The sequence below is a fragment of the Ahaetulla prasina genome, chromosome 4 (genome assembly GCF_028640845.1).
Source record: "Ahaetulla prasina isolate Xishuangbanna chromosome 4, ASM2864084v1, whole genome shotgun sequence".
NCBI lineage: Eukaryota > Metazoa > Chordata > Lepidosauria > Squamata > Colubridae > Ahaetulla > Ahaetulla prasina.
In genome coordinates, this window is record NC_080542.1 from 126,800,479 (window position 1) to 126,821,092 (window position 20,614).

General features: G+C 42.7%; 1 protein-coding gene and 1 long non-coding RNA gene across 4 annotated transcripts in view; one reads left to right on the forward strand and one right to left on the reverse strand.

Moving 5' to 3' along the window:
* Positions 1–14,960: 14,960 nt before the first annotated feature.
* LOC131196850 (uncharacterized) lies at positions 14,961–16,913 on the reverse strand. Its single transcript, XR_009154841.1, has 3 exons — positions 16,657–16,913; positions 16,482–16,569; positions 14,961–15,414 (listed from the first exon to the last, which is right to left on the reverse strand). It is a non-coding gene; the product is annotated as an uncharacterized LOC131196850 (long non-coding RNA).
* A 230-nt stretch (positions 16,914–17,143) lies between these two features.
* WAC (WW domain containing adaptor with coiled-coil) overlaps positions 17,144–20,614 on the forward strand; it is a 77,913-nt gene continuing 74,442 nt past the window's right edge. Inside the window, exons 1-3 of one of the 3 annotated variants that reach the window (XM_058180255.1) lie at positions 17,144–17,243; positions 17,828–17,864; positions 19,469–19,664. In XM_058180255.1, the coding sequence (XP_058036238.1) occupies positions 19,526–19,664 (139 nt within the window). In that variant the 5' untranslated portion in view covers positions 17,144–17,243; positions 17,828–17,864; positions 19,469–19,525. Of the gene's footprint in view, positions 17,244–17,264; positions 17,684–17,827; positions 17,865–19,468; positions 19,665–20,614 lie in introns of those variants that run through there. The other 2 variants (XM_058180252.1, XM_058180254.1) reach the window with 2 other exon arrangements.

Sequence of the window (20,614 nt, forward strand, 5' to 3'; positions counted from 1 at the left end):
ATTCTATTCTCCTCCCCCCCTCCTCCTCCTCCTTTTTCTTCTTCCTGTTCCTCTTCTCCTTCTCCTTTTCCTAGCATGTTCCCACAGGCACTGGGTCTGCTTTTCAGATCATTGAATGCCACCTTGCGTGGTCAGCTGCATCTCCATGGTGCAGGCCTTGAACTTGCATATCTTTGTTGATGGTATTTTGCCATCTCTGTTTTGGATGTCAGCAAGGCCATTGATTTCTAGTTAGTAGGCAGTCTTGACCATGGTGGAAGGTGCTGCTCTCTGGACATGTCTATACCAGCGGAGCCGGCCTTCTCTCATCTTCTCTATAATTGGTGCCACACCAAAATTGTTGTCAAATGATGTCATTTGAGATGTGGTCAAGAAGGGAGATGTCTGATATCCAACGGAGTATTTGCATTTCCATGCCATAGAGTTAACTTTCAGTCTCTCTTGTTGCTGCCCAGCATTCAGTGCCATACCGTACAACAGGGCAGATGGAAAGATTTTATCTAAAGGTGTGAAACAATAAAGAACTTAACTGGGAAGAATTACCATGTCTTTTGGACTTGACAACAATGGAACAACAAAAGAAATGGACAAATACCCTGCAGACGGATGATGACTCTACCATACACTTGCTCTATCTTCCTTAAAATGATAGTCACTGGCATTTCTCAATAGCTTAGTCATTGTCAGGAGAGAAGGAATACCATATAGTTAAAAGATGGCAAAGAGTCCAGAGAGAGAAGAGTTAAGCTTTCAGGAGGAAATCTGGCTTTGATTTTATAGAAAGTCAAATGTAAAAAATGAAGTGTGGTTGTGACCCTGATTGAAGAAGAGGTCAGGCCTCAAGAAAATTTTCAGAAAGCAGCTGCAGCTATTTATTTTGTATCCGTTGTTCAGAAAGTGGTGGTGGGGAAGTTAAGTAAGGAAAAACAAAACTGTCTACCGATTTGAAGCAAGCAGAGCATGAATCATCCGTACAACTGTTACCGTTCAAAAGCTTGTGTCTTTTTAGCCCAAAGAAAGTGGTTGCTTGTAAATTAGACCAGCTCAGGGAACTGGCATTGAACAATGGGTATTGAAAGAAATGTTTGAGAAATCAGAGGTCTCACAGGAAGATTTGACGTCAAGCATGCAATGCACAGAATGAGCACAGGTAGATGATTTCTTTAAAGGAGAAACAAAACATCCTCATGTAGAGAGCAAACTTGACTATGGATTTTTTATAAACATTTATGCTACTAAGCAGGGGTGAAATGCTCCCAGTTTGGACTGGATCGGCCAATCAGGTAGCAGAGAAACGGTAGCAAAAGTCCCTCCCCACCCCCGCTCACGCCCAGCTGAGCCATGCGATCATCAGAGCCTTTTTCTTTACTTTTAAAAACATTTTTATAACCTATTCGGCTGAACAGGTTGTAAAAAATACTTTTAAAAGGTAAAAAAAGGCTCTGATGATCCCAGCTGAGTTGCCTGATTTTCAGAGGCTTTTTTTACTTTTAAAAGCATTTTTTACAACCTCTTCGGCCGAATAGGTTGTAAAAAAATGCTTTTAAAAGTTAAAAAAAAAGAACGCACCCCATAGCTGATCATCACCCCCAACATGCTATTCTACTTATTCCATGCCTCCTTTTGGTGTGCACTGCATGAATGCACACCTCACATTTGATGCGTGGTGCGCAGTGCGCATGGGCATGCGGTGCACATGCGCAGCCAGCAAACCAGTAGTAAACCTGTTCAGATTTCACCACTGCTACTAAGCAGAAGTGGTGCAACTGTCGGTCTTGCTGTTCCCATCATAAATCAAGGGTGGGGCATATCATTACTCTGTGTCTATGTGTGTGTATAATTATGCATGGAATGGAAAAAGTGGATAGAATGAAGTTTTCATCTGTCTCCCTAAGGCACCACCCATGCATAACAGGTGCATCAATATGGGATTACCATCATTTCCCTATGTTGTTATGAGGCTTCTGGAGGTTTTCCCAAGCTGAGGCAGTTAACTTGCGGCTGCTGCTGCTGCTCTAGTGGAAATGGTACAGATACAATATTTAAGAGATCCTAAAACTTTCTGATTCTGACAGACTCCATGATTCCTCTGTAAAACTTGCCTTATACATTGTAAGCCGCCCTGAGTCTTCGGAGAAGGGCGGGGTATAAATGTAAACAAAAAACAACAACACTGTATCAATAGTTCCTGGGGCTGTCTAAACTTCCTGAGTTGACTCAGGAAGGACATTCTTTGTTGCGCTTTTTAAATAATGGTTCTAGGTTGAAGCCGTTGTTGCATAGATGAAGAGGGACAAAACCAGTTTCCTTAACCTTAAAAATCAGGATAGCTGATTGAAGCTAAACGTGTGGCTGTTTGGGGCTAATAATGGGAAATGCTTCTGCATCTAACAGGAGAATCCATAAAAGTCTGGCTATGATTTCATGCCACACCGAACTACAAAACCAACTGTTTCAATGTGGTCAGATAATGCATGTGTAGGTGACGTCCCAATGTGTTTTGCACAGAGATGGGTTTCCCATAATTTTACCACTGGTTCTCCGCGCACCAAAAATGTATGTGTTTGCCTTCCGCATGGAAGGTGTTCCGCATGTGCAGAAGGTGTACGCATGTGAGGCCTTCTGCTCATGCGCTTTGTTTGCCTGCTTTGCTTGCACGCATGCATGGGGCTTAGAAAATGTGGCTAAATAGGACGGCATAGTGGTGGGGCAGGTGGGCGGGGCAGGGGCCCACCCCCACCCCCACCCACAGGTTGCCACTACCAGTTTGCCTGAACTGGTCCAAACCGGCTAAATACCACTACTGGTCTTACAAGCTCAGAAAAGTGAGTTCATGATTAAGTTTTTCATGGGCAAATCTGTGATGTGACATCACTTTCTACTAAAAATAATGAGGTACAAAACAGCTATTATCCTTTTTTTTCAAATCACTTTTGGTTCTTTGCAAAAATAGTTAAGTTTGAAAAACATGATCTTAGAGCAATTGGTGAAATCCACCATAAAATATAAGTGGGGGTGGGGGTGGGGAGGAATCTAAACTTGGGTATGCAATGGCAAGATGCAAACTAATTTCCTCTCCAACTTTATCTCACTAAAATGTGCTTTGCAAATCTGAGTATTTTATCCTCTTCTGAAAACAGATTCAAGCTGAGAATAAAATTGCCAAAGACTAGGGATTACAATCATGCCTTAGGAAGTGGGCTTTGCTCCTCTTCTCTGAAGGATCTATTTTTTTTATTCTCAGCTTGAATCTGTTTTCAGAAGAGGATAAAATACTCAGATTTGCAAAGCACATTTTAGTGAGATAAAGTTGGCTGGCTGGGGAATTCTGGGAGTTGAAGTCCACAAGTCTTAGAGTTGCCAAGGTTGGAGACCCCTGCTCCAGCCTATTAATCAGTTTTGGAAGTTCCTCTGAAAACTAAGGTGGTGACAATATTGAAAGTGTACAAACCTGCTCTTGGCATAAATTTTATCTTTTGTGTTTGCAAAATGGAGGCTATCTACGTGCCTTTTGGCTTAGCAAGTTATGTGCATACAAGTTAAACATTGCTTGGGATAAATTAGTTACAAATGTAATTCTCAGGAATGGCTGAGAATTGTAGACCAACATTTTTGGAAGAGAGTAGAATGGAGGGAAATGCAAGGAGTCCTTAACCTACAATCACAATTGAACCCAAAATTTCTGTTGCTGAGACATTTGTTAAGTGAATTTTGCCCCATTTTATGATCTTTCTTGCTACAATTGTTAAGTGAATCACTGCAGTTGTTAAGTTAGTGTCACAGTTGGATTCCCTTTATCAGAAGGTCACAAAATATGACCACATGACTCTAGGGCACTGCAACAGTCATAAATACGATCAGTTGCCAACCGTCTGAATTTTGAACATGTGACCATCGGGATAGTGCAAGGGGCATAAGTGTGAAAAACGGTCTTAAGTCACTTTTTTCAATGCTGTTGTAACTTCGAATGGTTACTATACAAAGTGTTGTAAGTCGAGGACTATCTGTATTCTATTGATACTTAGTGAGCACACAGCTAGCTTTTCTCTATGGCAATCGCTCCCTAACTTGGTCTCGCATGTCTTCTAACAACAATAAAAACTGTCTTTCATATTCTAACATTGATAAGTTAATTGAACAATATCTCAGGGCCTAATTACCATCATTTCCCTATGTTGTTATGAGGCTTCTGGAGGTTTTCCCAAGCTGAGGCAGTTAACTTGCGGCTGCTGCTGCTGCTCTAGTGGAAATGGTACAGATACAATATTTAAGAGATCCTAAAACTTTCTGATTCTGACAGACTCCATGATTCCTCTGTAAAACTTGCCTTATACATTGTAAGCCGCCCTGAGTCTTCGGAGAAGGGCGGGGTATAAATGTAAACAAAAAAAAAAAACACTGTATCAATAGTTCCTGGGGCTGTCTAAACTTCCTGAGTTGACTCAGGAAGGACATTCTTTGTTGCGCTTTTTAAATAATGGTTCTAGGTTGAAGCCGTTGTTGCATAGATGAAGAGGGACAAAACCAGTTTCCTTAACCTTAAAAATCAGGATAGCTGATTGAAGCTAAACGTGTGGCTGTTTGGGGCTAATAATGGGAAATGCTTCTGCATCTAACAGGAGAATCCATAAAAGTCTGGCTATGATTTCATGCCACACCGAACTACAAAACCAACTGTTTCAATGTGGTCAGATAATGCATGTGTAGGTGACGTCCCAATGTGTCTTGCACAGAGATGGGTTTCCCATAATTTTACCACTGGTTCTCCGCGCACCAAAAATGTATGTGTTTGCCTTCCGCATGGAAGGTGTTCCGCATGTGCAGAAGGTGTGCGCATGTGAGGCCTTCTGCTCATGCGCTTTGTTTGCGTGCTTTGCTTGCACGCATGCATGGGGCTTAGAAAATGTGGCTAAATAGGACGGCATAGTGGTGGGGCAGGTGGGCGGGGCAGGGGCCCACCCTCACCCCCACCCGCAGGTTGCCACTACCAGTTTGCCTGAACTGGTCCAAACCGGCTAAATACCACTACTGGTCTTACAAGCTCAGAAAAGTGAGTTCATGATTAAGTTTTTCATGGGCAAATCTGTGATGTGACATCACTTTCTACTAAAAATAATGAGGTACAAAACAGTTATTATCCTTTTTTTCCAAATCACTTTTGGTTCTTTGCAAAAATAGTTTAAGTTTGAAAAACATGATCTTAGAGCAATTGGTGAAATCCACCATAAAATAGAAGTGGGGGTGGGGGTGGGGAGGAATCTAAACTTGGGTATGCAATGGCAAGATGCAAACTAATTTCCTCTCCAACTTTATCTCACTAAAATGTGCTTTGCAAATCTGAGTATTTTATCCTCTTCTGAAAACAGATTCAAGCTGAGAATAAAATTGCCAAAGATTAGGGATTACAATCAAGTGCCTTAGGGAAGTGGGCTTTGCTCCTCTTCTCTGAAGGATCTATTTTTTTTTTTTATTCTCAGCTTGAATCTGTTTTCAGAAGAGGATAAAATACTCAGATTTGCAAAGCACATTTTAGTGAGATAAAGTTGGCTGGCTGGGGAATTCTGGGAGTTGAAGTCCACAAGTCTTAGAGTTGCCAAGGTTGGAGACCCCTGCTCCAGCCTATTAATCAGTTTTGGAAGTTCCTCTGAAAACTAAGGTGGTGACAATATTGAAAGTGTACAAACCTGCTCTTGGCATAAATTTTATCTTTTGTGTTTGCAAAATGGAGGCTATCTACGTGCCTTTTGGCTTAGCAAGTTATGTGCATACAAGTTAAACATTGCTTGGGATAAATTAGTTACAAATGTAATTCTCAGGAATGGCTGAGAATTGTAGACTAACATTTTTGGAAGAGAGTAGAATGGAGGGAAATGCAAGGAGTCCTTAACCTACAATCACAATTGAACCCAAAATTTCTGTTGCTGAGACATTTGTTAAGTGAATTTTGCCCCATTTTATGATCTTTCTTGCTACAATTGTTAAGTGAATCACTGCAGTTGTTAAGTTAGTGTCACAGTTGGATTCCCTTTATCAGAAGGTCACAAAATATGACCACATGACTCTAGGGCACTGCAACAGTCATAAATACGATCAGTTGCCAACCGTCTGAATTTTGAACATGTGACCATCGGGATAGTGCAAGGGGCATAAGTGTGAAAAACGGTCTTAAGTCACTTTTTTCAATGCTGTTGTAACTTCGAATGGTTACTATACAAAGTGTTGTAAGTCGAGGACTATCTGTATTCTATTGATACTTAGTGAGCACACAGCTAGCTTTTCTCTATGGCAATCGCTCCCTAACTTGGTCTCGCATGTCTTCTAACAACAATAAAAACTGTCTTTCATATTCTAACATTGATAAGTTAATTGAACAATATCTCAGGGCCTAATCACAATCACTTAAAATGTGAAACTCCAATACTATGCTATAGGTTTAATGTCAATTCGCAAAGCATTCCTGATCTGCTCTAGTGCTGCCATAGGCAGGGGGAATGGGGAATCAAGCCTCGCAGCTGCATCAAGGAACTTGCATTTCAGTCAAAACAAAGCACATTCCAGCCAGCAACATCAAGGTCATCTCCAGGGTGACCCACAGTGACCAGAGGGAGTGATTTCTACAACTTGCGAAATTGCTTCATTGGGGAATGTGACTGATGACACACCTTGGAGGGAGGGGGCAACAGGGTCAGAACCAAGGTGCTAATTAAGTGAGGTCAGAGTTGGCTTCACTTGGTTCATGCCAACATGAAGCTCCTAATAAATAACTGGATTTCTTTTGAAGCTTGGCTTGAGGCTCATGATCAGGCAATTCATCCCCTCCTTCGCAAAGATTGCCAAACCCATGACACACCTCCTAAAGACAGGGAGCCCATGGATGAAGCCCTGCCTGGGACAACCCCTATAGTGCGACCTAATCTGCCAAAAGGCATTCGAAATACTAAAAGAACTTTTTGCAAAGGAACCAGTGCTGAAACATCCTGACCCTGAACATCCCTTCATCATCCAGGCAGATGCCAGTGAGGTGGCAGTGGGAGCAGTGCTACTTTAAAGAAATAGCCAAGGAAAATTACAGCCCAGTGCCTACACCTCCTGCAAACTCATAGATACAGAGAGGCAATGGGCTGCATGGGAAAAAGAGGCTTTTGTGGTGAGATGGGCCTTGCTAACCTAGCACCAGTTGCTGGACGTGGGAGAGAAACTTTTTGAAGTCTACAAAAATCTGGAGGCCCTTAGGACTCCAAGGAAACTATCGCCCAAACAAGTCCGCTGGGCTCAACACTTCAACAATTCAATTTTGTGCTAAACCACATCCCAGGCGGGAGGAATTTCCTACCTGATGTCTTCTCCCACATGTTCTAGTACAAATGCGAATGGGAGGAGGTAGTAGATGCCATCATCCCCCCCTACCCAAACAGCAGCCCAAGTAACCACCAGACGACAATGCCACAACCAGCAAGACTGACCCGCAAGCGATCTAACCATGAAACCAAACTGCTAGCAGACCCCTGGTTCCATGACAACCAACATATCTTGATAAAAAGGGAGGACCCAGCATAGAAAGGGATGAAACTCTATGTCCCAGAGTCCCTACGCACCTTAATCCTCCAGAGGAGCCATGATGTCAAATCAGTGGGCCACTTTGGGTTCCTGAAGACTTTACACTTAGCGCAGAGGCAGTTTTGGTGGCCCGGCATGAAGAAAGACGTGGACAGTTATAAGAAAAGTTGCACCATCTGTGCCACTATGAAAAAGCAACCAGGAAAACCCACCAGACTGCTGCAACCGTGGCAGAGCCAATGAGGCCATGGGAAGAAATTACAATGGACTTTATAGTGGAGTTGCCAAAGAGCAGAGGGAATACTGTGAACTAGACTGTGATTTGACTCTTATTCTCCAGGCATACTTCATACCCTGCAGTGGACTACCCTGAGCCCACCAGCTAGCCAAACTGTTCCTGAAGCACCGGAGTGCCTGCATGGAGTGCCATGAAGAATCATCTCAGAGAGAGGGGTCCAGTTCACAGCTAAGTTTTGGAGAGAATTCCTGCAGTCCATTGGGTCATCTCAGGGCCTTAGCTCAGCTTTTCATCTGGCTATGTTGTGGTCCTCCAGCGGCCATAAGAGCTGGCAGCAGATTCAGACAGTGAGAAGGTTGGGGAGGAACAGGGCCAGTCCTGGAATCTCAGGAAGACTCAAGCAAGGGCTCTGCATCAGAGGCAGAGAGGGGGCCAGGGCTATCTGGTAGTTATGTGCTGCCTCTAGAGCATCCAGAGTCAGACATCAGCAAGGCAGAAGAACACGGGGAGCCTGTTCCCAGTGCGTGCATGCACAGAGCTGCCAGGAGGCAAGAACAGTTAAGACAAAAGGGGCGACTCAGGAATAAGGCTTGGAGATGAGACATAAGACATAAGAGAGGAGCAAATGGACATGAACCTTTGTAGGAAGCAATTTGTTCATTCTAGTTGGTTCAAACTCTGAGAAGCTCTGTTTGACTCTGTGCTCCATTTGGCCTTGCAAAACTAATTGGCAATTAGGTCTCTGGCAATGATTCAAGGGAGATAAAGGTGGGTGCTTATCAGCATTACCTTGAAAGACTGTGGCAGACATCTGTCGGACTCTTCACAGAATGTTTGTGAATTATTATGGGCTGTGAATGACCATAATTCACAGCCGTTTAAATAAAAAAGGGTTTTTTGGGACTAAGCATGTGATTTAAACTTTCTCAGGGAGCCTAGGTTAGTAGGATACCAATGGGGGGGGGCAGAACATCTGAATGCCATGGTAGAGCAGTACATGAAGTGTTACACGAACTACCAGCAATCCAATTGGGTGGACCTCCTGCCTTTTGCTGAGGTTGCGTACAATAATGCTTTTCACAGCAGCACAGGACAAACTCCGTTCAAAGTAGTGAGCGGTATGGACTTCATCCCAATGCCAAAATAACCAAGGGATCCCCCCCTCCTCAGTCAGATTGACAAACTGGCTGTCAATGCTAAAAGCAGCATGGGAAAATGTCAAGAAAGAGCTACCTATAGTGGCGCAGATGTATAAGAAACAAGCAGACAAACACTGAGTCCCACAATGGCCATTCCAGCTGTGGGGGGGGGAAGGTCTCTCTCTCCACAAAATACTTGAGGTTAAAACTCCCCAGTAAAAAGCTGGGACCCACGTTTATGGGGCCATTCTCCATAGTGAAGATTATCAATCCAGGCAACAGCTAGGGAAGATACAACCAATATTCCATAGCAGTTCCTAAAACCTGTAGTGGGTCAACCCTGAACTCCCTCCCACCCCCAGTGTTCATAGAGGGCCAAACCCATTATGAGGTGCAATGCATCCTCAACTCAAGATAGCACAGGAGCCACCAATAGCTCCAATACCTAATCACCTTATTAGAGGTGTCTTGGGAAAAGAGCAGAAACTTCAAAGCTGACAGCCTCATAGCTAAATTCCATGAAGACAACCCAACAAAGTCTGGGGGGGTTCGCACCCCTAAAATCTATACCTGTACTCAAACTGTTTTTGCTTTGCACAGGTCACTTTCAGGAAATGAGGGAAGCCAAATGTCAACTTCCGAAGCATTCCTGACCTACTCTTGAGTTACCAAAGGCATGGGGATGGGGAATTGAGTCTCGCAGCTTCATCGAGGAACTTGCATTTCAGTCAAAACAAAGCACATTCCAGCCGGCACTGTCAAGGTCATCTCCAGGGTGACCCACAGTGACCAAAGGGAGTGACTTTTACAACCCGTGAAATTGCTTTGTTGGGGAATATGACTGATGGCTCACCTTGTGGGGAAGGGGAAACAGGGTCAGAGCCAAGATGCTAATTAAGTAAGGTCAGAATTGGCTTCACTTGGTTCGTGCGGACCTTAAGCTCCTAATAAATAACTGGATTTCTTTTGAAGCTTGGCTTGAGGCTCATGATTTAATTAGGGCATCGGTCAGAACCTTGACATTTGCTTTTTTTTCTGCCTCTTCTCTTTTTTCAGAAAAGGAATTCCAGTGATCCTGTTTCCTTCCTTCAGATCCTTGTATGTGAGCCAGTAAGATCTGAACTGCAGCAACCATCAGAGGAGTTAGTTTGGTATATGAGAGGAGAAAAAGAAACAGGACACTTCAGCAGTGCTGAGCATTGGAGCCTGTGAGCTGACCTCACACAAGTGTCAGCTTTGAGGAGACAGACCGGGATTTCATAATGAACTTGGCTTTCTGTTGATTCTGAGGCAGCAGTACAGTATGCAAAATGCTGGAGGTATCATCCGTGTCTAACTAAGCATTCATTCATTTCATTGGGAGCTTGTTAAGGTCAAGTCTCTCTTGTGTAAATTGGAAAAGAACATCTCCCTTGTCTCACCTTTCATTTTTGCCTAACAAGCCATTAATATTGAATAGCCACTGGTCTTACCCTAAATCAATATTGCTTATTGCTTGTTAACTATATCCCATGTTAAAAATAGGAGGAGGGTGGACTATTGTGATTGTCACTTTTGAGTTATTTATGAAAATAATCAAAGCAGAATATAAGTAAATAAACAGGGCTTTGAAGTTCAACATGGCCGGAAAGGACTAGTCCTGAGCATGTCATTATCAATGACTGAGACAGATGTATACAGGGCATCAATACCACAGATATTCCATTTTTATAAATCAATATTCTAACATAGACCTCAAGATTGCAATGGCTATATTTCCCAGCCAACATTATGCAATCATTAGCTGGCACTTTTAATCTCCAGAGGCTAACTGGACTAAACTGGGACATTCTGGCTGCCAGATTCAGAACTTAGTTGTTTGTGGGCACCTTGTCTTCTGATCCTACCATCTATCTCCATAGCATCACTGCTTCCTTCTTCAGTTGAGGAAAAGATATCCTCTCCCTATACAGGCTATAGCAATGGTGGCAAGCCATTGCTATAGCCTGTATAGGGTTGCTGCACCTGTACCGAGTGCTGAACAGGTACGTGCTTTGCGCGCTTCGCGTATGTGCATATCATCTATGCTAACATGTGGCTCCTCCCCATGCGCTGTGCGCATAACTGCACCATCTGCGCATGTGCACAGGTTTTGCATTGCTCCCCCATGTGCTGTGTGTGCAATTGCACTATCTGCACATGCATATGATTTTTGCATGCACAATGTACGTGCATGAATGCCATCTGTACATGCGCACGCTGCGCACCAGTACTCATGCATGCATGCACAAATACATGTGCATGCGCAGGAAAGCCCTGAAGACCAGCTGGGTCCCCTGAATTGCGGGCATGTGCACTGGAGGCCCAAACACCAGTTGGGGCCCGCGCTCGCATGCAGAGTTGCAGGTGAGTTGAGCAACAGCTCGCGTGCCTGGAAAAATGGCTCTGCGTGCTATTTCTGGCACATGTCCCATAGCTTTGCCAGCTATAGCCTTGGTACATATCCCATTAACATTAGAGAGCAAAGCAGGGCATTCCAGGGGATAGCCAAAAGCCTAGCTTGCTGGCTGGGGAATTCTGGAAGTTGAAGTCCACACATCCAAACTTGCCAAGTTTGAAAAACATCAGCCCCTAGAAGATGCAAAGCCTTTTGCCTTCCTTTATAAGGGCTCAACATCTGGTGATTTCAGGAAGATGGACGCATGGGGGTTTGGGCTGTAAAGCAAAATGTTTTAATACTGCCCTTTTCTGATAACTTCCTCATGTGGCTAAAATCAAGGGATTTCCTGATGGTCTCCCATCCAAGTACTAACTAATTTTTTTGAAGATCAGCAAAGAACTGCCCTAACATAACCTACATTTCAACATAGCAGTTTTCTCCCACTGGGAATAAATTTAAGGCCTTCCATCTCCTCCTCTGGCAGAAGTATTTGATTAACTTGTACCCTACAGTATTCCTCCATTTTTCACCCTAAATAGAACTAATCTTCTTCTGTTTCATAGCACAGACACGAACATTGAAACAATGTGGGGACATTAAAATCTGTACGACTGGAACTGCTCATCCACAAAAATTCTTAATCATTCTGCATTCTTTCAGAAAATAGTTATTAGACAGGAAGATAATTTGATTTATCATCTTTCTGTTGGACACTCATTATTGAAGTTAAACATCTGCTTCATGTTTCAAAGTCTTATGCATTTCAGCACATTGTAGTTCCCTCTGCTACACTTTCCTTTCATATCCTAGCCAATTTAATAATGCAGAGATTGAGACTAGTATTTTTTTAAAAGGCCTCTTTGAAGTTCCATAATCTACCATATTAGTTCTGCATATGAGGAAGCGAGAAACAGAACCTGTTAATTCCTAAGCAAGAAAACTTTAGAAAAATGAATATATAGTTGGGAAAAATGTGATAACAGTTTAAAAAGAATAGAGCCAATTTGTATCTTTCAAAAGAACCATATCAAAGTAGATTTTTATTTTTTAAAAATTGTCACATGCTATATAGAAATTTGCAGGAAAAGCATATAAAACTTTCCAAACGACTTGGTTTTCTGGAGATTAAAATTGGTGAAGCAATTAAATGCAACAACAGTATATGGACATATAAGAAGCAGGTATGCAGAATTGTTTCCAGTGATCAATATATATCCTAATAGAATCTACACCAAGACCCTTATCCTGTATTATTCATAGGCCATGGCATGCACCAGGTCTGCACAAAAAGTGTCCTTTTGTAATCTGTGGGACTATGAAAGTACCTCTCTTTGGACATGTAAAACACCTGCATTTTTTGCAGGCTAAACTACGGTAGCTATTTCCAAAGCTGATTCCAGATGTCTCTACAATAATTGTTTTTTTATTTTACAATTATTTGTGCCAATATTGTTTGAATTCTAAACTGCAGTCTGTTCTTTTCACCAGGAAGTGCATATAAATCTATTTCATACAGATACGTATATATATGTACATTCTTATGTACAAAGCAAAGGATTGTGAAAGAAAAAAAATATTTTCAGGTACAACCCATGACTGCAATACAATCCGTTCCAATCTAAAAGTAGACTTCATAAATACTATGCAGACATCACTCCAAGAAGTGAACAGTAGAACAGCTGCCATTCACTGGAATGATATTTCTTCTTTTGAATCTGGACACTCTATTGCCAATTAAACATATACAGACCAAAACATTTAAGAGCTGTGATGAGACATTGGCATTTATAACCTATTCTTTTCGAGAAGTGAGAAAACTGGAGTTATATGCAAACTTTCCTCTCCGGATGCCATAATCGAATACAGCAACTTCTGTATAACCTTGCTTTGCTAATAAAATTGTTAACCCAATTTTTCAAACTAATAATAACAAGAGTTGGAACGGACCTTGGAGGCTTTCTAGTCCAACCCACTGCCCAGGCAGGAAACCCTACCCCATCTCAGATGGTTATCCAACATGTCCTTAAAAATTTCCAGGGTTGGAGCATTCACAACTACTGCAGGAAAGTTGTTCCACTCATTAATTGTTCTGTCAGGAAATTTTTCCTTAGTTCTAAGTTGCTTCTTTCCTTGATCAGTTTCCATTTCTTGTTCTACCCTCAGGTGCTTTGAACAGATTAGAATAGAATTTTTTATTGGCCAAGTGTGATTGGACACACAAGGAATTTGGAGAATAGCTTGACTCCCTCTTCTTTGTGGCAACCCCTGACATATTGGAACACTGCTATCATGTTTCCCCTAGTCCTTCTTTACATTAAACTAATCATACCCAGTTCCTGCAACTGTTCTTCATGTTTTAATCTCCAGTCCCCTAATCATCTTTGTTGGTCTTCTCTGCACTCTTTTTAGAATCTCAACTTCCAGGACAGAATACCAGAATATTTACAAATAAGGATATTTTATTCCTACTTATTTATGTAAGCTGCGTATTCTGAGTGTGTGTTTACAGAGTGGATATTCTTTTTTTGAACCTTTTTTCAAATAGTACTATTATTATTAGATTAGTTTTATAAAACAGTACGAGTGAACAAATGTAAATTCTAAAAACTCAGTGCTTTAATATTATCCCAAAACTCAGTTCAACCAAGGATTTTCAGATTGGCATCAGGGGTTTTCACTTATGTGTTACTAGCATTTTATTGTTAGGAAGATTTTAGAAATTGAAAATAAAATCAACTATTAGATCTAACTGCTTCATTTGATCTATATACTAAGTTGATGTTTTGAAGACAAGAAGATTAGTATGGTGTGGGAGGTTAAGACACTGGACTAGAAACAGAGTGATTTGTGTTTTAGTCCTCTAGTAGACACAAAAGCAGGCGGAGTAGGAATTGTACAAAATAAAGAGATATAAATTTAATAAATAAAATAGTTTATTAAACTGTTGCACATCCAGGCATTGGCTTTATTTCCATATTACAGTAAACCATTAATCATGGCTTGTACATTTTAACAACTTAGGTCACACTTCATACAGAACAAAACCAAATTGGTCACATCCAGACCATACACTAAACATGGCCCAGCATTATCCAAATTAAGTTACTTTCGCCTTCTCTAGCAAGCTAGCCGGCATTTGGGCATATCTTTCACAGAACAAAAAATCAACAGGGATAGGACAAATTAAATGTGGAAAGAGAAAAATGGGACTACTCTCCCACTTAACATTCTCAATTTACACCTCTGCATATTTACTGGGAACAGGGCTATAAGACTTAAAAGGAAAATTATTAATCATTGTTAAATGCCTAGCCTCTTCTAGAGGAATAATAAAGGAAAACTTCTGGCAGTGATATTATCCCTCAATCCACTGCGTTATCATCTGAATTACATCTTATTTTAACTAAAATAAAAACATTTGGTCCCCACCTTTTTATCTGACAATGATAGATTCTAGAACTTGGCTTGTGTAACCTTTCATTTTCAATAGCTTGTCCTTAGTGAGTTTTCAGATGATTTATTTCTACTTATTACTACTTTCCTTGCCCATTAATAAAGATCACATAGTAAAGCAAATAATAGAAAAACAAAAGATGGCATTTCTTAAAACAGTTTCCCAGTGTTAGCATTGGCTTAGTCAGGGTACGATTCAATGAATAGCCTTTTCAATTCTATCAATTTGTCTAAATTCTCTATTTCTTTTTTCAAAACATCTATCAACATTTTAGAACTATCCAAAATCTTGTCATATGCTAATATTCCATCAGAAAGAATGTTATCAAGCTTCCTTTGTAAGGTGTGTTTCCAAAGTAAACTTTCACATACACGTTCTAATTGTTTGGTTAACACCTCAATTTCACTCAGAATTTTAGCCTTGTCTTCTATCAGTTTTCCAATTTGCAAATCTATATCATTTTTCTGTGTACACAGTTCTTCCATATACTTCACAAGTTCATTATTGTAGCTCTGGAGAACAGCTCCCTGCTGAGACATCCTGACGACTTTATCCTCCTTGGGAGACAAGGGTGCTTTCTTCTACTGGCTACAGCCTTACCAATTTCCTAAATTCATTTAAGGAAAAAAAGAAAAACTGCTGTCTTTGCAACCTTACATTGCACGCATATGGTTTAATGTGAAGACAAACTGAATTAAAAGGTGATGGATGAAACCACTTTTAGAAATTTCCAGGGATTCCATTTCTGCTTTAAACCTGACACCCAGGGTGTTTCCACATTAATTTAGCAATTCCTGTTAAATCTGCAACCTAAATTGTTACAAGTGTAAGTGACTCTGCATGAGTGTGGAATGCAACTAAGTGCTTGTTGACATATAATTAAAGAAAATAATTTAGACAAAGCAATGAAGAGACACATTTATCCCATTACTTGCCCCCCCCCAAAACACCCAAGTTTTTATTGGAGTCACCCATCTTTGCAAATTAGGAGTCGCCAAGCCGTTCTGTAGCTTTATACCGGCTATTAAACACAACTATAATCATTTTGGGCAAGTTCAGGACTGTCACGTCCCCTCCTTTCCCTCTCGCCTCCGTTTTTCCTCTCAGCAGACTGCAGAAAAGACGAGAGCGCTCTTGCCGCCAGCTGCAAACACCGACAAGGCCGAGGCTCCCTGCTCTTGGACCCAAAAAAACCCCCGCATCCAGAATAGCTTGGTTGCCAGTCTCGGGCGCTGCAGGGGCTCCCTCGAAACGGCCACGTGCACCTCGGAAGAGCCGGGAGAAACCTCGAACAAACTCCGCCGCCGGCCACAGCTGAGAAACTTCTCCGCGCCTGCGCACTGCTCAAAATTAAGGACCCCGTTTCTGCTTCTCCCCCGCCCCACGCCCGCACCGCCTTTTCCCAAAGCAAACCTCCAACAAGTGGGAGACCCAGCCAGGTGCACCAGAGTTCAGCCTCTCCACACGGCTTGTGCGCGGGGCTGCCGGCGTCCAGCGCCTCTCTGTGGGCGTTTCGCCAGCAACCCCGCTAAAATTCAGGAGCTCCGGTGCTTGAAATATCCCGTGCATCAAAAACTCCGCAGGCTGACGAGAGTTGCAGTCCAATGCACGGAAAGCTCGCCAAGGTACGCCCGCTCCCCCCAACAAATGTTGCTGCAAACTCACAGAACTTACTTTTCGAACGGGGCTGCGCTGTCTCCTTTCGGACTCCGGTTTAATCTCGTCCCGCAGGCAGTTTTCTCAAAGGAAAGACACTTCGCAACTAACAACAATAACAAAAAGACTTTAGTGAGTACAGAACCGCAGGGAAAAGTCCTGGGTTAGAATGAGAAAATAAAGCCAAACTTACAAAAATCGTTCCCGCTTCACCGTCCTCAGCCAAACAGCAACTAACACCAACCTCACGAACTTCCGACCCGCGGAATCTCTTTCCCGCAGGCAGCACATTTAAAGTTAAAGGAGCTAATGAGAGGAAGGGCCTCAGCCAATCAGCGGCCAGGGATTGCTCGCGGCAATTAGGGCGTTCTCAGGAATTGCTTTAACAAGAGTCACGGGATGGCCGATCGGGCGTGTCCGTCGCTTAGTTTACGAAAATAACCGAAAGAATAGCAGCGATGGAGGCCGAGAGGAAAACACCTAGCGCCGGAAAAACCCGAGATCTCATCCGAGTTTCAGGCCGTTGGCCTGACGGAAATCTCCGATATTTTCCGAAGGCTCCGACTCTGAATCTGGAGCCGAGAGCGCGACCACAGCGAGGGATTTCCGGCATTGAACGGAAACGGCCGATGCCTCTCGGAAGAGAGGCTCTCAGAATCTGTGAGGGGAGGTAGGCGGGGCTTAGGCCTAAGAAAGAGGAAGGTTGATATTAAAAAAAAAAAAAACACCATAGGAGGGGGGGAGTGGAGTTTGGTCGGAAAGAGCCGACCACAGCCGACGGTAAGCGAAGGCGGTGGCGTCCCAGTTTCCCGGATGTAATCGGACGGCGGTAGTGTTGGAAGCAGTGGCTGAGGGAGGGGGGGGAGGCGGCGGCAGCGGCAGCGGCGGGCGAGCGAAGGCGGACCGCGGGGGCGGCGGGGACGTCGTCGTCTTCCGCGCTCCTCTGTGTGCGTGATCTGCGGCGCCGCCTCTCCTCCTCGCGGGTGTGGAGAGGAGATGGGCCCGTGAGCGCCGCTTCCTCTCACAGCCGAGCTGCCTGAGCCGCCCCTCCTCCCTCCCTTCCCCTCCTCTTCCCCGTCCCCGGTCGGAGCGCTGCTTCCCCTTCCCCCCTCGGCGGCGCCCGTGGCCCGGCCGCGCCCTCCTGGTCCCCTCAGTCTCTCTCACACAGGCCGGGCATTGATGGTAATGTATGCGAGGAAACAGCAAAGACTCAATGATGGGTAAATACCCCTTTCGCGTCCCGCCCTCCCCGACTGCGCCTATGTCGGTCTCCCCCCTTCCCCCCCCCGCTCCTCGATGCCAACCGCCAGTAACGGTCGCTCGCTAATGTTGCGTTTCTGTCCCCCCCTCTTTTTCTCTTCCAGCTGTCACGACCGCAAGGGGGACTCGCAGCCCTATCAGGTACCGACTTCTTCGCCCGCCGCAGTCCCCACATTGAGAGGCCCTGCGGCGGCAACAACTAAAGTGTGGGAGGGCGAGCTAAAGTACTCGAGCGCAGGCCTCGGCCGCCGCTGCAAGGCCGCACGCGAGCCTCCCCTTCTCTTTCCCTTCGCTCCACGCGCGGCCGGCCGGTCCGCGGGGTGGGGGGAGAAGGAGGAGGGGGCGGCTGCGACTGAATTTCCTTCGCCAAGCGCGGCGCGCCTGAGGGAGGCAGCGGCAAAGGCCTGGCGGGGCAGGGAAACGGAGCCTAGGCCCAATGCGGGGCGGGAGGACGGCTTTGTGTCCCCCCCCTTTTCCCTCCGTAGGAAACCGGTGGGATGGCGCTAAGGCAGCTCCGCTGAAGTCTTAATTTAGAGGGCAGCTGTTTATAGGATCTCTTGCCTAAGACAATAAAGGACCCTGGGCCCCTGACCCGTAGGGGGTGGGGGGAGAAGGCCCTGGGGATATCTACTTCTTCAATCCTCCTATTCATAAAAGACCTTACAAATTGGGGGATGGTGTTGGAGGAATTCTGACAGATGTTAGAGACTCCTGGAAGAGTGTGCCACAACTTTGGTTTGTACTTTGCTTTTTCTGCCCTGCACTTTGGCTCCACCAAAGAATGGGAAGAATGGGATGAAAATAATTACAAGGCCCTTAATAGTACTGTCAGGTATCAAGGGGAACTTAATATTTGGAGGCCATACTAGGTAACAACCTAACTTGCATAAACATCCACTAGGCAAAAGGTGTACATTCCAAAACAATTCAGAGGAAGAACTGCTAACTAAAGCTGCTTTCTAGGTTGCACTCAATACAGCAATGATTTTGGCATGAAAGTACAGGTGCAGCAGTTGCTATGTACCTACACATAGTCTTTGAGAATTTATTGAATCTGTAGTCTCTGAAGAACTTCTGTTTCTGCAAAATACATAATTGCTGTCTTCACAAATAACATCTTATTGATTAAAATTAAGCAGAAATACTTAAAATTAAATCCTTGGATAAACTATAAAAAATAAGCTTTTGATAGAGACAAAGTATCATCGTGAAATGCCTCTTACCACACTATCATCTAGGAGTGATAAAATGAAGAGTTATTTATTAAAGTGGTTTGTGTTTTAAGGAGAAGATCATAAATATATTACATCCATGTTTGGAAAGTTTGCTGTCCTAAATAACTAGAAGTATGAACATGTTCTACAATATGTTACAATATGTTAAAGATAGTGGTGTATACATCACTGTCTGTTTTGATTAAGTGATAGTTCATTAATAAAAAAAAATCAAACATCCAGAATCAGTAATAGGTCACATTCTGGATAACTTCTTAAGTAGATGTGCAGTTTGCTTTGGACAGCTGCAACACAAACTATTTTTGAACTTTTTTGAACTGAGTTGTTAGAAAAACTGTTGGTGATATAGCATAAAGATTGTGTCCAAGAATAATACTACTCTAGAATATGCCTACGTATATACTTTAAATGTCAGATACTACTTCAAAATTCTGGATAATAAAAGCATCCATTGTAAATTCTAGATATAATGCCAACCTTAAAAATCTTTTTTTTAAAAATTTCTTACAGGCTCTTAAGTACACATCAAAGAGTCACCCCAGTGGTGGTGATCATCGGCATGACAAGATGCGAGACGCCACAGACCCTTCACCGCCAAATAAAATGTTGCGGCGATCCGATAGTCCTGAAAACAAATACAGTGACAATAGTGGACACAATAAAGCTAAAACCATTCATACTCATAGAGTTAGAGAGAGGGATGGTGGTGAGTTTTCTTTAACCTTTGATTCAACTATGATTTTAATATTTGAATAATTTTGCCTCACCATTATTTCAGCTTGGCACAACACTACCATACATAAAATACATATTTACTGCATAACAATGAAATAGTTCTTTTCATGGTACTTTTTATTTTTTTTTACCTTTATCATAAGCAGATTATTGGCTTTTTATATTTAAGAAACATGATCTGGCATGTTGAAGTATTTTCTTCGAAATCCATCTTATTTTGTGTATGTATGTTAAGTATGTTTAAGTTTCTACTTTTATAGAATTTATAGAATTCCTTTGACAATTAGCTAAATCCAGTAACAAGATATATTAGCACATTACATCTAATACTAGCCAATACATAAAAATAGCATTGGCTATCTGAAAAGCTTTTTACGAATATAAAAAGTTCAAAAAGCATGCTAACTAACCATTATTTGGGGACACTCTTCTGATATTTTTTACTATCAATAGAAAAGAATTTATAGCACAGGGTTGAACCGTGTGGTTCTTTGTGCTTTCTGAGTTTTGCTGTTTTCTTGCAGATGTTTCATTAACAAACTAGATAATATCAGTACTAGCAAATGTCTACAAGAAAACAAACAAGCTCAGAGAGTACAAAGGACCCCATATTTTTTTAATACAACAGCATTCTACAGAGTTGCTGATTGCTTTGTATATGAAGGTATGGTAAATCCATTACATGGGCTCTTACCTTATTGGTTTTGGCTTGCTGCTTTAAGTGTTTGGAAGTAAAGAGAACTTTACAGAGCCCTTTTAATCATTAGGCTTGGTTTAGTGTGTAGATCCATGGCAGCATTCTATATTGTATGCAGTGATCTAGATAGGGGTTTGTGTTTTTACTAGATTTTCTTGAATTTTTCAGTAGAACTTTTAATTGCTATTTTTAAATCTTACTTATTGCAATTTTAAGCAATTTTC